Source organism: Xyrauchen texanus, chromosome 50 (assembly GCF_025860055.1).
Source record: "Xyrauchen texanus isolate HMW12.3.18 chromosome 50, RBS_HiC_50CHRs, whole genome shotgun sequence".
Taxonomy (NCBI): domain Eukaryota; kingdom Metazoa; phylum Chordata; class Actinopteri; order Cypriniformes; family Catostomidae; genus Xyrauchen; species Xyrauchen texanus.
In genome coordinates, this window is record NC_068325.1 from 86001 (window position 1) to 102000 (window position 16000).

Genomic DNA, 16000 nt, shown 5'->3' on the forward strand with positions numbered 1-16000 from the left:
AAGCAAGAGATAAGCGACAAGAGAGAGGAGAGAGAGGAGAGAGAGGAAGTGGGCGCAGCAATTTTATACCCTCGGGAAACAGGTCCCACCTCTCATTGGCTCGACCAATAAGAAGGGTTTGAGTTCTAGGCGGGAATTTGGTTTATTGCTCTTTGTTGTAAAATTGCCCATTGCATGTGCAAGAAAGAAAATAGGAAACATACTGGGAATACTAATATGCTGTTGTTATCGACATATCATGTACACAGTCATTTCAATCTTCAAAATACCAAGTTATAGAGACCAAATATGCCACACATATGATTTTGGTTAACCATAGTATGCAAAGTCTGAAACATTAACCCATTAGTTTGCAAGAAAACATAGATCAAGCACATTTAAGGGAAAATGTGAGATGGCACATTAGATACATGTCAATATTTATCACATGGATATATAGAATATATATATAGGATTAACAGGGTTCATTTCTCTTTCTCAGTAAGAGAATGAAGGGAGGGTCAGCACTTCTCTGAACATTCCTTTGGAGGTCGTAAAGGCCTCCATTACTCTGGGCAGGAGAATGATTCCTTTGTTCCGTCACTGCTCATTTGCATGTTTCTGGCTGGGTTTATGACGGTAAGAGATTTTGGGCTGAATGACTCAAAAGATGGCAAAACATAACGTAATATCATTCTACTGAAGATCTTATATTCGAATTTAGCTAGGCCAAATTGTAAGGTTTAATTTGATACCAAGAAAAGTATATTTGGTACACTTAATAAGGGAATATACACTGAGGCTATTAAATATGAGGCCTCAGAGTTTAAAACACACAACTAAACAGTTCTAACGAGTTTGATATACCTCAGAAATACACAACATACAGGGATTACACGTATTTCATTAGCAATATGCAGTTCTGTGTTTAACTGAAAAACACACACACACACACATTTTTACGCTCAAAGTTTCCCTTCCTGTCCACACGATAAGCACGTGGTGAGCATGCGGATGTCACATGCGGTTCTCTGTCAATAGTTCATTGTCTCTTTGTCAATACATTTATTGTGCTTGTGGAGGCTGGTTGCGCTTATTTCAGTAATTAGGGGTTTTAACAGTAAGTTCTTGTTTGTTCGTGAATCTGTTAAGGCCACTGATCCTCCGCCATACCTTACAGTCCCCTTTTTCGCCAGGTGGTGTCCCTGTTGGAGACATCATCGGATCGACAATCATCACAATGGCGGATGGCAGGTGAATCATGAGGGTTTTGTAGCAGGTGGTTGTTCCACGGTGGGTGATGTAGACAGTAGCCACATCCAGGTCTCTGCAGCAGGTGCAGAGGCAGCAGGTGCAGAGGCAGCAGGTGCCTTGACAGTGTGTCACCTGTCATTATGAAGTCAGTTTGTTTGAGGCAGGTGCTTGTTTGTGGCTGCAGGGAGTGGTTATGGGCATTGTGTAGTGTGGAGAGAGTTTCAGACTGACCTAGTACTGGTAGCAAAAGGGCAGCAGGTGGCCGCTCAGCCCTTGGTTCGGCACCCAGTCACCAGGTGTCTGAAGTCTGCAGTGTTACTCTGCTCTGGCAGCAGTGCTGACTTGAGCTTGCCTGAGTGGTGTTGGGCAAGAGTCAGAGGTTTGTTCTTCCCAGTACTCCTCAGGGGAGTTCTGTTCCAGGAGCTCTTTTGCTAGTGCTAGCAGCTCTTGTAACTCAGAAACAGGTGTTTCTAGCTGTCTTTGTGCAGCCTCTGTTTGGCACCTGTTTGAAAGGTGTACAGGAGGATGTTGTTGTAGACTGCTGTGGGACGCCCTGTGGTGTTTGCTGGGTGAGGCCTTGTGTTTGTTAAAGGCCTTCTGTGTCAGGTCACGCAGTTGTTGGATAGGCATTGTGTGGGGGCAGGCCATAATGCCTAAATGGTGACTTACCATAGGATGGAGGTTTCGGAGGAAAAGGCTCTTGAAGCTGGCGTCCTCCTCCATCCCAGGTATGTTAGCGAGCTCAAGTAAGCCTCGCCTGAGTCTGTGGTAGTAAACATAGGGAGTTTCATGCTGACCCTGTTTGGTGTCTAGGGCAGCGATCAGTCCGCTTTTAGACTCTGAGAATTCCCTTATGATGGCTTGTTTCAGCTGCTGGTAGTTAGACTGGATGTTTTCTGGCTGTCGAGCCAGAAAGCGCCGCAACTCTGGGCTGGACGTGATCCAGATCAGATGGAGTCTATCTTGATGGTTCACACTCATCAAAGACTGCAGGTGAAAGTCAATGTCTCGCAGGTAAGCGTGGACGCCGTGGTCTCCTGCAAGCTCTGGTGTAAATGCAGGGATATGTCTGGCCATTCGGTTGAGGTCTTTGAGTGTCGCTACACGTGTCGCTTCAAGATTCGCCTGAATCAATCCTTTTCCTTCCGCGGCTGCAGAAGCTTTAAGGAAACTGTCCGATGACGTGTTAAGCAGTGGGGTTTGTCTCCCCTTTGTAACTCTGTGCTTGGCTGGGGAGGTTTCTCTGCTGATTGCAAGTGGGGAGTGAGATGTCTCTCCTGCTGTGGTTCCTTTTGCAGCAGGTAAGAGTGTCTCAGTTCTCGTTGGACCATGTCAAGTTCATCTTTGGTGTTTTCCAGCTGCTGAGTCAGCACTTTAACTTCAGCTCTGGACACATTCAGTTGACCTTCACAGGCCATGATTCTGGCATCTTTGTCCAAGAGTTCAGAATTTGCTGTTTTTAACAGTGAATCTTTGTGAAAAAGTACCTTTTCCAGGTGCTCTCTAGCTGTCTTTTCCAACTGCTCTTGTTGTTTAGCAGCTGTCAGAGCCGCTTGAAGTCTGTGGATTACCTCCTGTGACTCCCTTCTGCCAGGGTCCTTGTGTCTGTCCTGAGCCTCCATCTCTAGCTGGTCTATGCGGTTTTTAGCATGTGTCAGCTCCGCTTGGGACTCAGTGATCTGGCGCTTGAGGTTGTTTACCTCCTGTTTCAAACCTGTGAGGTTGTGGGCCAGGAAGATAACCTCAGTCAGATATTTGTGCTCATACCTCTGGTTTGAGTCGCCTGTCATTAGTTCTTTTCCCTCGTTTTCCAGTTGCTTTTTGTTCTGTTGCTGAAGGTCGTCAGCAGTCATGGATAAAAGGGTGTTCCTCAAAACACCTAGCCAGTCCTTTTGGCCTGCCATCTGGGCAGTTAGGCTAAGCATCTGCAACATTTTTGGCACACTTCTGGTGAGAGTAAGGGCAAGAGACTAATGCAAGATCAAACAGAATTTGGAGCTAAAGGCAAAGTGAGACAGCAAGGTGTATAATGTACAGCTAGGTTTTGCTAGGTGTGGTTAACAATTGAAATGTGTTCCTGATTATTACTATCTTAGCTGCAAATAGCAGGGTGCTCAGATTTGTGTGGATCTGAGTGGCTTTGCTAAAAGAGCTGTAAGCCTAGATTTAATAAATGACTTAAGATGTTTCTTTGGGTCAAATTATTTATCAGCACTTACTGATAGCATACAACAGGCTTGATCTTTGAACACATGAAGAAGAGAAAGAAAGAGGAAGAGAAGAGCTTTCCTATTAGATTGTGTCTATTAGTGGTGCTCAAAATTATGCGGTAGAAATCGCCTAGATTACTAGTGTAGCTGGCTCATAAAATTTAAGCAACTTGTTGCAAATAAACACAAAATCGAGAAGAAAAGTATGTCTAGTTACTTTTGCAGTTTTATGGGGAAATAAAACCACACTAGACCAAGAGGGTTAAATGGGAAAATGAATAGCTGACTTCTATTATTAGTAAAAATAATAAAAAGACTTGAAGAAGTGATTAAAATAGCAGAATAACCTTGTATTGGGAATAATCAATAGCACCTATGATCAACAATTAGATTTGCTTTGGACATCATTCTATAGTTGGTCACAGCTGTTAGCGTGTTCCAGACCACACAATTTGTTTGTCCCTCTAGAAAGTTTAGTCAACGTGCCATTGAAAGTTCCCAATAACTATAAAAATTATTCTCTATCTAAACAGTTTACATGTAATTAAGTTTTTAGATTTAATTAACAAAGTAACTGCAAATTTAGCTGAACAGCGTTCAGTAAGGGATGCACCTGAAAGGTGCAGGTGAAGTTAGATGAGAAGAATTAAAGTTAAGGAAAGAGAAAGTGAAAATTCAGAAACCAGAAATGGGGTTAAAGGAAAATGGTTTAGATCACTTCACTCTGCATGCACACAAGCTGTAGATAAAGGCTTCATGTAAATTATGCTAGCAGCTAACTGTTGAAGCTATTAGTTAGCTTAGCCTAAGCTAAGGGGCTGCTAAGTTGGGTTAGCTTAGCCACCTAGGCTGGTTTGTTTACAAAATGGCGTCGGAAGGAAACACGTGCTATCTGGAGTGAGCACTTCCTGTGACAAGTCGTTGTCATGGGAACCACTGCACTTCAGAGTTTCAGTGAGTGAAACACAGTTTTGACCACCAGGAAGCTAAGCCTTTCAGATGCACAGATAAAGTTTAGATGAAGGACATCAATCTAACTATAATTTGTAAGGCCTTTATACTGTGAAAAGGGGAGCATCGCCCAAATCTACATTTATATAACACTGTACTGAGATTTCTTCCTCAGAAACAGGTTAAGCAATCAATTCTGGTACAGTTTACATGCCGCTGAGCTGAGATTCCTTCATCAAAACAGACTTACACTTTAATACTGAAATTAGGTTTCTCGCTAAAATCATATTACTGTACACTGATACCTTTTGAAAATATGCTTAAATGTGTTAAGACTCTTTCAATTACAGTAGAGATGTCAATTCAAGCCATCACTTTATCCAGCATCCAAACAAGCCAGCAACTAGTGAAGCAAATGCCGCTTCGCATGTCATGTCCTATTCTGACCGAATTATTCAATGCACACTTTTAAGTTGACAGTGGTTCAAGCTCATAACCTTTGTTTAATCATGCCCGACATTCTCCACCATTATGTAGCGTAATCAGCTCTATATTCTTCCACCATTAGGAAGCTGAATCAGATCTATGAAATATTAATAATCAATCATAACTTGTTATAATCAATTATGAATATTTGGATCAGTTAATCGGGTTAACTTGATGTAGCTACATTAACATTACAACCAAATACTCGGTTCATCCCGTGAACACTCAATTTTGGTTATTAATTAATTAATTAATTAATAGAAATGTACATTTCCGGGCAAGGGAAATGTGTTTCTTACTAAGTATTAAGAGCAAGTAGTCAAAATCTATGATTAGTGACTTTAGATATGAGCTTGAGACACAGACAACTTTACATGTGACATGAACAAGACTTTATTAACTAGACTAAACATTTAAACTACTCTAACATACATATACATACATTCATACAGTTTACCAAGGGAAAGAGGGCTGAAGCAGAATACAGGAAGGCAAGAAGTTATAGCATTGTTTGAAGTTCAGCAGATCAACAGCCTGAGCAAACCATCATATTAGTTCTGACACTCTTTTTAGAAAGGGGTTAAGGATACTTAATGTATCAAAATAATGAGACTAAGTTTGATACTTGCATGTCCCATTTGAATTAAACTGTCCTGATGCAATTTGTTGAGGCTCCAGTTGATCTTTGATGATGTTGTCTTGATGAGAGAGAACCAGTGGGAGTCAGAGACTCTTTGGTGAATGGAAAGTCGAGGCCGTAGCCTGGCACGGGCTTGGGAGTCCTTGGGGCCTTTAGTTTGGCATCATTCAGCGAGAGAGTGAGAGAGCACAAGGCTCAGAGAACCAGAAAGCAAGAGATAAGCGACAAGAGAGAGGAGAGAGAGGTAAGATAAGAGAATGAGAGGATGTGGGCGCAGCAATTTTATACCCTCGGGAAACAGGTCCCACCTCTCATTGGCTCGACCAATAAGAAGGGTTTGAGTTCTAGGCGGGAATTTGGTTTATTGCTCTTTGTTGTAAAATTGCCCATTGCATGTGCAAGAAAGAAAATAGGAAACATACTGGTAATACTAATATGCTGTTGTTATCGACATATCATGTACACAGTCATTTCAATCTTCAAAATACCAAGTTATAGAGACCAAATATGCCACACATATGATTTTGGTTAACCATAGTATGCAAAGTCTGAAACATTAACCCATTAGTTTGCAAGAAAACATAGATCAAGCACATTTAAGGGAAAATGTGAGATGGCACATTAGATACATGTCAATATTTATCACATGGATATATAGAATATATATATAGGATTAACAGGGTTCATTTCTCTTTCTCAGTAAGAGAATGAAGGGAGGGTCAGCACTTCTCTGAACATTCCTTTGGAGGTCGTAAAGGCCTCCATTACTCTGGGCAGGAGAATGATTCCTTTGTTCCGATCACGGCTCATTTGCATGTTTCTGGCTGGGTTTATGACGGTAAGAGATTTTGGGCTGAATGACTCAAAAGATGGCAAAACATAACGTAATATCATTCTACTGAAGATCTTATATTCGAATTTAGCTAGGCCAAATTGTAAGGTTTAATTTGATACCAAGAAAAGTATATTTGGTACACTTAATAAGGGAATATACACTGAGGCTATTAAATATGAGGCCTCAGAGTTTAAAACACACAACTGAAACAGTTCTAACGAGTTTGATATACCTCAGAAATACACAACATACAGGGATTACACGTATTTCATTAGCAATATGCAGTTCTGTGTTTAACTGAAAACACACACACACACACACATTTTTACGTTCAAAGTTTCCCCCTTCCTGTCCACACGATAAGCACGTGGTGAGCATGCGGATGTCACATGCGGTTCTCTGTCAATAGTTCATTGTCTCTTTGTCAATACATTTATTGTGCTTGTGGAGGCTGGTTGGCGCTATTTCAGTAATTAGGGGGGGTTTTAACAGTAAGTTCTTGTTTGTTCGTGAATCTGTTAAGGCCACTGATCCTCCGCCATACCTTACAGGCTGGTCCTGCAAAAAAAAACCACTCCAAAGCAACTTTTTCAGACGAATACTGCATATCAACAACGGATTTGTTAAATCTTGTGACTGATTAAAAAACAGTAGTGCTATCGAAAAAGAAAGACGTTTACAAAAGAAAGACATACCGCTTCATATTCTATATATAGTTCTATGTTGGTATTCCCCTTGAGTTGGCGGAAATGTTCAACAGTGACACGGAGGATGAATAATTCAACGGATTCAGCGATGCTGATGCGTGAAGTTTTTCCTTAATGTGTTTTTTGCTTATTTGATATCATGCCTAGGGTTTGTCTGTTGATCAAAAAGTATGTTTATTGTTAAAGAATGAAATAAAAAATGTAATATAAATGCGACATTTACACCAAAGCGACTTGTATATGTTTTTTTCCTTGCAATAACACGTTTTTTGCTGAGTGTGACTTAAACTCCTTGTGAAGTAAGAGCCTAACACAACTTGGACCTAAAGGAGCGAGGAGAGATGCATCTTTGCCCCACTTAACCTACTTTTGTATACTATCTGGCTTGAGAATACTCACAATGCTCCATACTGATTGTCAGCTCCCTGGTCTGGTGTAACCTAGGTGGGACGTACTGTCCTGGTGCACGGGTCTCACTGCTGGTGTGCCTCGGTGCACGGGTCTCACTGCTGGTGTGCCTCGGTGCACGGGTCTCACTGCTGGTGTGCCTCGGTGCACGGGTCTCACTGCTGGTGTGCCTCGGTGCACGGGTCTCACTGCTGGTGTGCCTCGGTGCACGGGTCTCACTGCTGGTGTGCCTCGGTGCACATGTGTCACTGCTGGTGTGCCTCGGTGCACGGGTCTCACTGCTGGTGTGCCTCGGTGCACGGGTCTCATTGCCGGTGTGCCTTGGTGCACATGTGTCACTGCTGGTGTGCCTCGGTGCACGGGTCTCACTGCTAGTGTGCCTCGGTGCACATGTGTCACTGCTGGTGTGCCTCGGTGCACGGGTCTCACTGCTGGTGTGCCTCGGTGCACGGGTCTCACTGCTGGTGTGCCTCGGTGGACGGGTCTCACTGCTGGTGTGCCTCAGTGCACATGTGTCACTGCTGGTGTGCCTCGGTGCACGGGTCTCACTGCTGGTGTGCCTCGGTGCACGGGTCTCACTGCTGGTGTGCCTCGGTGCACATGTGTCACTGCTGGTGTGCCTCGGTGCACATGTGTCACTGCTGGTGTGCCTCGGTGGACAGGTCTCACTGCTGGTGTGCCTCGGTGCACATGTGTCACTGCTGGTGTGCCTCGGTGCACGGGTCTCACTGCTGGTGTGCCTCGGTGGACGGGTCTCACTGCTGGTGTGCCTCGGTGCACATGTGTCACTGCTGGTGTGCCTCGGTGCACGGGTCTCACTGCTGCTTGGAGAAAACTTGCCAGTGTTGAAGTACTGACTTTGGTGCAGCGTAGGACTGCTCCAGCTTTTTGAATGGAGGACAGGACTGTTCCAGTCACTTGGGTAGAGGTCAGGACTGTTCCAGTCACTTGGGTGGAGTTTAGGAGTACTGTGATTACTTGGGTGGAGTTCAGGTGTACTGTGGTTACTTGGGTGGAGTTCAGGAGTACTGTGGTTACTTGGGTTGAGTTCAGGTGTACTGTGGTTACTTGGGTTGAGTTCAGGTGTACTGTGGTTACTTGGGTTGAGTTCAGGTGTACTGTGGTTACTTGGGTTGAGTTCAGGAGTACTGTGGTTACTTGGGTGGAGTTCAGGAGTACTGTGGTCACTTGAGTGGAGGTTAGGAGTGTTTGACGCAGGAGTTTTGCACTGCATGTTGATTTTTGGAGCATTAGGCAGTCTGTCAGAGATAAAAATATATCATTGCACTTTTTGCTATGAAATAATATATTTGAAAAAGGTTGAAGCTTCTTACTCAGTTCTCGACTTCTTTTCTTTCGAGGATCCTTTTATCTCATGGTCATCATCGTCGTCTTCCTCTCCAGGAAAAAGTATGTTCTTGCGTCTAACAACATTTATGATAAATTCAGTCAATATAATATTTTCCACCACAGATTAATACAAAAAAGAACCAACCATAAAATGCTTACATTCTTTTTCTTTTACATTTAACTGGCGACTCCCCTCCATCACTTCCAAGGTCAGTGTGAAGGACAGCTTCAGGTAGTCTGAGACGAGCTTCATTGTAGTCATCTGGAGGAAAAAATAAATCAAAATACAACAACAATATTTAAAGTAATACATTACATGCTGTTGGTTCATTTTAATGATGATAGACTTCAACTTACGTGACGTGAAGATAATTCTGGCCTTATGGGGCTTCCATCCCTCTCTAGGACATTCTTGGAATTTTACCGCTTTTGCAACATAAATTTTATTTGAAGGCCACATCCACTCCCCATTTTTTATCCAGACTGAAGGCACAACTTCAACCTCATTTGTATTGTCAAATACAACAATATGAAACATCTGACAAGACACAATGAAAAAAAGAAAATATTTCTTAGCCAACTAAAATACAAGAGCAAATTCAGGGTTATGGAGAACAAAACACTAACCCATTCATTTGACTTTGAGACAACAGAAATGTAGGTGCAAAAATGCTAACTTATTTACAGGTTTTAGGACTCATTCCTGCTTTATTTATCTGAATGCAGAAGTGGAACAACAAAACATTTATTTTGGAATGGTAATCTCACATACTTCTGCAGCTTCTCCTCAACCACGAAACACTTCACATTAGTGGAGAGGTTTGAAACCACATAAATTCCCAACTCTTTTGAGTCAATTGGGTATTGAAAGAAATGTTCCACCTGTTTATATTCATTTCCCACAATGTACACAATTCCTTCAACTTCAACGATGTTTTGGACTGAGACCAACTTGTTATCAATTTTCACACAACCATCTCCCTCTTTGGGCTTCACAATAATATCATTAATAGTAAGCATTTTAAACTGACGAACTTCTTGTGAGAAGCCTTCTGGCAGTGGCCCATTCACATGCTCTTTATCCAATTTTGGAACTGCCTCTTTTACACCAGGACTGCAGCTGACATTTTTCATCTCTGATAATCTGCGTATCACCTGAGATATAGGACTGCATGGCCCCCGAACCAATTGCTTAAGTTTTTCCCAGGAAGTTTTCATAGGGGAAGGCTGATATAAGATCTAAATTTCCATGAATTTTGACATCCTCACTGAGATGCACCAAACCATGTATATTATAGACCAAAAACTCTTCACCATACAGCTGGCCAAAGTGCTCAACAAATGCAACTAACAGGGCGTTAGCAAGTTCATTCATGTCCATACAATATTTTGGACTTGACAAAATGTACACACCCAGTGACAGAAGCATAAAGTTGTCATAAACCTGAGGCTTTATTATATCCCTCAGCACAACTGGACCCGTGTAAAACAAGAACTGCCGTAGTTCGGTGGCTTTCCACCTACACCGTTCAGCCAGTGCCCGTGGCTTTCGTGCAAACTCACTTGGAATGTAATTTCTCAGTGCAAGAAGTCTATCTGAAACAACAGAAACTTGGCCAGATGAAATGCGACAACGTAGGGGGCCAGGGGCGCTGATCCACAAATCTAACAGTCGCCTCATTACACCAAGACAAACAAGATGCATATAATCGAATGGGAAACAGGCGACCATGTCAATGCCAACATCTGCAAGAGGCGAGTGCTGGACATGATGTTCTTCATTTGTTCCTTGTCTAAAACTCTCATCAGTTCTACGCCTTGCATTGACTTCAGGAAATGTCATTCGATGAGATTTTCAGTACACCTGTTTGGTGACATTTGTCACATCCATGGTATGCAGTATGTGACTTCACACCTCTGATAAAGGCTCGGGCTGGGGTATCACACACAACAGAAACAACATTAAAAAAAAGGTTTTCTGTTTGAATATAAACCCACTTTTCAACATTTTCAATTCTTCGACCAGGTTGTGAAGATACTCAACCAATGACTTTGGCTTTGAAGTACCACAAAAAGTCCAATCAACACTGGTTTCTTAGTGTATCCTTGCAACATACCGAGAATCGGCCAAAACTGTGTACTTGTACTCTTGAAAAGAGGCAGACCATCAAAATTCAGCTGAAGCTTAAAGGCATGTCTGTCTGGAACAGTAGCCCACACTTCATCTAGCATTTTCCCAACAGAATTCAGAATTCCAAAGTAATGGAAAATGCCGCCAGCTACATTTTTAATGTTATAGCTTGTTTTTGTTTTTAGCAATGTTCGTCCATCCTTTGGCAGAAACCCATGGTAGATTTTTAGAATGCTGAGAAGCGCTGATAGAGCCAGGAGAGAAATGCCAAAGTGAACTGCCCAATCTGCCAGAGAGCTCCACAGATTGCCATCATTCTCACTACACTGTTCTCCAAGATCAGGCGGATCTATCCCTACATATTCATCATCCTCAACATTAAGATTGTGATCACTTTCTTCATCACTAATTTGCATCTCAGATTCCTCTGAATCATGAACACAAAAACCCTGACTCTCTTTAATGCCCTTCTGCGTGCATTGCTCCTATCATTGTACATCCAAGTCTTTTCCATACCTTGGCTTTACTCAAGTATTTTGTCCTTCAACCTGAAACAAAGAATATAAATAAATTAGACATTTATTAAATCTAAAAATATAATTTTCATCGTTCTAAATAAGAATGAAATGTCAATGACAATACACTGTTTTTGGCTTTTTTTTTTTTTTGGATGTTGGCTAAGCTGTTATATTCATTTTAAAAACTGCCACACTGCCTTGCCATTCTGCACCCCTAAACCGGTCGGAAATGTTAGCTGATTCACTGTTTTTTAACACTAGAACTACCACAATTCTAGAACTACTAGAACGGCCATAACAGTCATTCTGACTGGTCAAAAATGATTTGCATATCATTTCAATAATTAATATAAATTCAGGGTTTCCTGCAGCACTTTGATACTAAGGCGGCCGCTTAAGCAACACACGCCTGCCGCCTTAACTACGTCGTCAAAAAAATATATATGAGCGATATTCACCGTGTTACTCTGTCCTGTTTTCTCCCTTTCCATCTTTAAATATGTGATAAGCCTTCATGTTCGCTTCAGTCTTGTTATCAGCGCGTTCTTCCGCAGCGGCGCCGAGCGTGTGTGTGTGTGTGTGTGTGTGTGTGTGTGTGTGTGTGTGTGTGTGTGTGTGTGTGTTCATCTGAGCCTCATTGGTCTGTCACTGCTCGTCAATGTCAGAATATTTGAGATGACCAATCAAATCAAAGTAGGCGGGCTTTATGTTCACAGCGCGAATTTTAGCAGAGCGACTCGACATTAAAGGAGCGACTCGACGCGCTTCAGTTTACGGTCGTCAAGTGCGAGATAAGATGTAAGTTGCTAAACTAAAAATTTGCTATTTGACATTTTTTTTAGTTCATAAATGTTAAACGAATCACAAAAATAATCAGGCAAATTAATAAACCTTTGTCTATTTTCCCCATTTTTAACTGAAAATAGTCCACTATGTGACGTGACTGATGTAATGTAGCCTAATAATTAATTTACTGTCATTGTGAGGGGACAAGACACATTAATCAGGGTACCCGCAGGATCTTAAAAGCAATGAAATATAATCTCAAATTAAGGCCTTGGATTTGGTATACAAAGTCTTGGATTTCGTTACAAAGGTATTATATATTTTTTGCCTTTACTAGGATTAAGTTCATACCATAACAAAATTAACTGTTACTAATGCAGCCTAATTAACAATTCATGCAACGTTGAGTGCATCCCGCACTCCACGTCATAGCAGAAAGCGCGAAAGCGTGCGCACCGTTACTATGGTTACTAGGCAAGTGAATTGCAGAACAAGATAGTAGCCAAGCGTAGTTTGTCGTCTGAAGTGGGAACGTTTCAGTTTAATGCCAGAATTCAATAATTTAAACCCCAAATCAGAGCTTTTCTGTTAAAAGAACATGTTTTCTACCCGGTCTTTTCAATAGTATCTGGCAATCATGCGCGCGCGCTCTCTGCGCAAGAAGCGCGGATGATCTGAAAACACAGACGAGCTGGAGTTCAGCAATCTTCATTTGAGATTGTCAGCTTAAACTGAAGTGTCATTCAGTCGGCCTGTGTTCTGTCACGAGCCGCTTGCGTTGTTTGTGCGAACAAAATGCAGGCTGATATCCCAGCAGTGTTTTTAATGTTGATGCAATGTTTCCCGAATATCCACACGATTTCAAATGTGACATTGATTTTATACAACAGTTAAAAAACAAAAAAAAAAGGGTAACATTAAGTGATTTACTACATTTAAAACAGTATAGTCAGGCTTATTGCTCTATTTTGCAATGAAATCTGTGGCTTTGAACGAATCGTGAGATTCAATGAATGACTCGATGACTCACACATAAGGACAATGAGTTACCGCCACCTACTGGCGATTTTAATATACTTTTATATAATATTTTTTATTATATAAAAGTATATTAGAATCCTTTATTTTGGTCACACATTATACACACAGTTTTTTTGCATATATACAGTGAAATTTATTAGTTTTCACATATCCCAGCTAAGCTGGGGTCAGAGTGCAGGGTCAGCCATGATACGGCGCCCCTGGAGCAGATAGGGTTAAGGGCCTTGCTCAAGGGCCCAACAGTGGCATCTTGGTGGTGCTGGGGCTTGAACCCCCAACCTTCTGGTCAGTAACCCTGAGCCTCAACCACTGAGCCACTACTTATATATAATACTTTTATTAATATTAAACGATTTTAACATTGCCTATTTATTGAACATTGTTTTATTTAAGGCATTATTTATTTTTTAAAAGGTATTACAAAGGTAAAAAATGAAATGGGAAAATTGATTAAAGGGAGCAAATATATGGAAATGGAAAAGGTGTGACTGCAGTCTAAGTGGAAGAGGGGTACGGCACTCAAAAAAATTGGAGAACCACGGAACTAAGGAAAAGGGATATGTAGAATTGCACAAGTGCTACTGCTAAAGAGTGCAATGTCAATCATTTCTCATAATCTTAATTGAATTGGCCTAGAGAGAATAATTATGACATTTTATAATAATGAATGTGTACATATTGATAATGAATATAATATAATTTGTAGCCTTCAGTAAATTAAAAAAAGTGAAGATGGACCGAAAAACCCAGGCTAAAATTGCGGGCTTCTTCGTACAACTAACAGTTGACGGACTATTAGATGTAATGTTATTACCTTGACAAACTAATACATCATTAAAAAGATATGACTCAAGTTTCAGTATTTGTCACCCCACCACCACCACCCACCACCTTAACTAACACATTTTCTGCGGGAAACCCTGAAATTCAGTATAAATACTGTTAGGATATGTAATAATAATCATCAGGACATTACCTTTTTATTCTAATGAATGTGAAAATGTGCATTAACTTTTTTTGCAGCTGCTAGATTGCCCAGGAAGGTGCACGCCAGCAAGTTTTTTATATATATATATTTGTATAGGCTATATCATATATATATATATATATATATATATATATATATATATATATATATATATTTGTATAGGCTTGCACTATTATATATTACAGGCATATCTGCATTCACTTGGCGCTCCGTGCTCCATTTAATCCATATTATTCTATTTTATTCTAATTGAGGATTTTTAAAATTTTTAGGGTCATAAAACATGACGACAAACATTAGAAGCTTCATTCTAAAACCTCAATAGAAGTTTCGAATGTAAATAGGACATGAAAAAATGACATTTGGTAAAGTCTAGTATGAACGGTCAGAATGACCGCTATGGCCATTCTAGTAGTAATAGAACTCCGGTAGTTCTAGTGTTAACATAGCTATTACATTTCAACATTTTAAAACAGTCAAAAGGACTGCCTCGGTACCGGGTAGTTAGAAGTACCGTGTAGTTCTAGTGTAAACGCTAGAACAGTCCTCGGGTTGGTTCGCCAACACCACAATACGGACATATCGTGCCGCGGTTGGCGCCATACTGGCACAAAATGATAGGGTCATGAAAGCGGCGGTTAAAATGCGCGCGCGAACCAACGGTCAAATGCATATCATGGTTTTACGGATTAATCTATACATTAACCGGTACGGTAGTTCATTTATGTGAAGGCGAATTGCGACTGATTTGAAATGGATAACATTAACTGGTGTTAACATTAATATTTAACAGAAAAACAGTTTAGCTTAACATCCTCTCGTGAATGTAGCTAATGTAGATGGTTGACGTTAGCCTTAGGTTATAAAATTACGTTAACTGGCACTTCAGCAATTCCCGACTGTACTGTATATTTGTAAGCTAACGGCCAATTTACTGTCAAAAAACGGTAAAAGTATGCTGTACCTGATATAAAATTAACTAAAGTATTTCACTTACCACTCACGAGCGTTGGCAGTCTTGTGTGGCCAGCACTGTCAGTCTTGACTGTTGGAGGACTCCGGTGACGGAGACACAGGTACGTCACAGTCGGTGACGTCATCATGTTGACCAATCAGCAGACGCTGTGTCCGAAATCACTCCCTACTCTACTCTAGTGCACTATATAGAGAGCTCGCCATTTTGTAGGGCTGTCCGAATTTTATTTGATCTGATTAAGAAAAAATATTGTACCACCATTACTTATAATGCAATTTTTCCACTAATTACATATATACAATGTATAAACTGTTACTGTTTTCCTTTACAAGTAACTTAAAGTGGGCTTGATTTTGACTCAAAATTACTCTCTAAGTAGTATTTATTTTGCAGCTGTCTGCTCGGTTCTTCTATGAACGAGGAGATTTTGTGCCAGTCTTTCAGTGATGATGAGGGCACTTTGAGGAGGAGGAAGACAACGACGATGTGGCAGTATATCATCCGACCCAACCACCTGGACACTTTATGTCCGAGTGACAAGGGCCCCTATGAGTTACTTTATCAGACATTCTTCATTATTGTGCATCTGCCACTGGCACAGAGAGACTAATGACCTCAGAAGCCATTGTTTGTGCCTCTCATTGTTTTGTATTGAATATTGTTATTGTTACATATTGTATTGAAACAAACATTTGTTTAAAATAAGTATTTTCATAAATTTGTTTATAAATAAAATTTCC

At 41.0% G+C, this 16000-nt stretch overlaps 1 protein-coding gene across 1 annotated transcript; it reads right to left on the reverse strand.

Annotated features, from left to right (window-relative positions):
• Positions 1-7438: 7438 nt before the first annotated feature.
• On the reverse strand, positions 7439-11571 carry LOC127640956 (uncharacterized). Its single transcript, XM_052123698.1, has 5 exons — positions 11468-11571; positions 9178-9358; positions 8980-9082; positions 8805-8894; positions 7439-8729 (listed from the first exon to the last, which is right to left on the reverse strand). Exons 2-5 carry the CDS (start codon positions 9356-9358, stop codon positions 7439-7441), a joined length of 1665 nt encoding a protein of 554 aa, XP_051979658.1. The 5' UTR covers positions 11468-11571.
• Positions 11572-16000: the final 4429 nt, after the last annotated feature.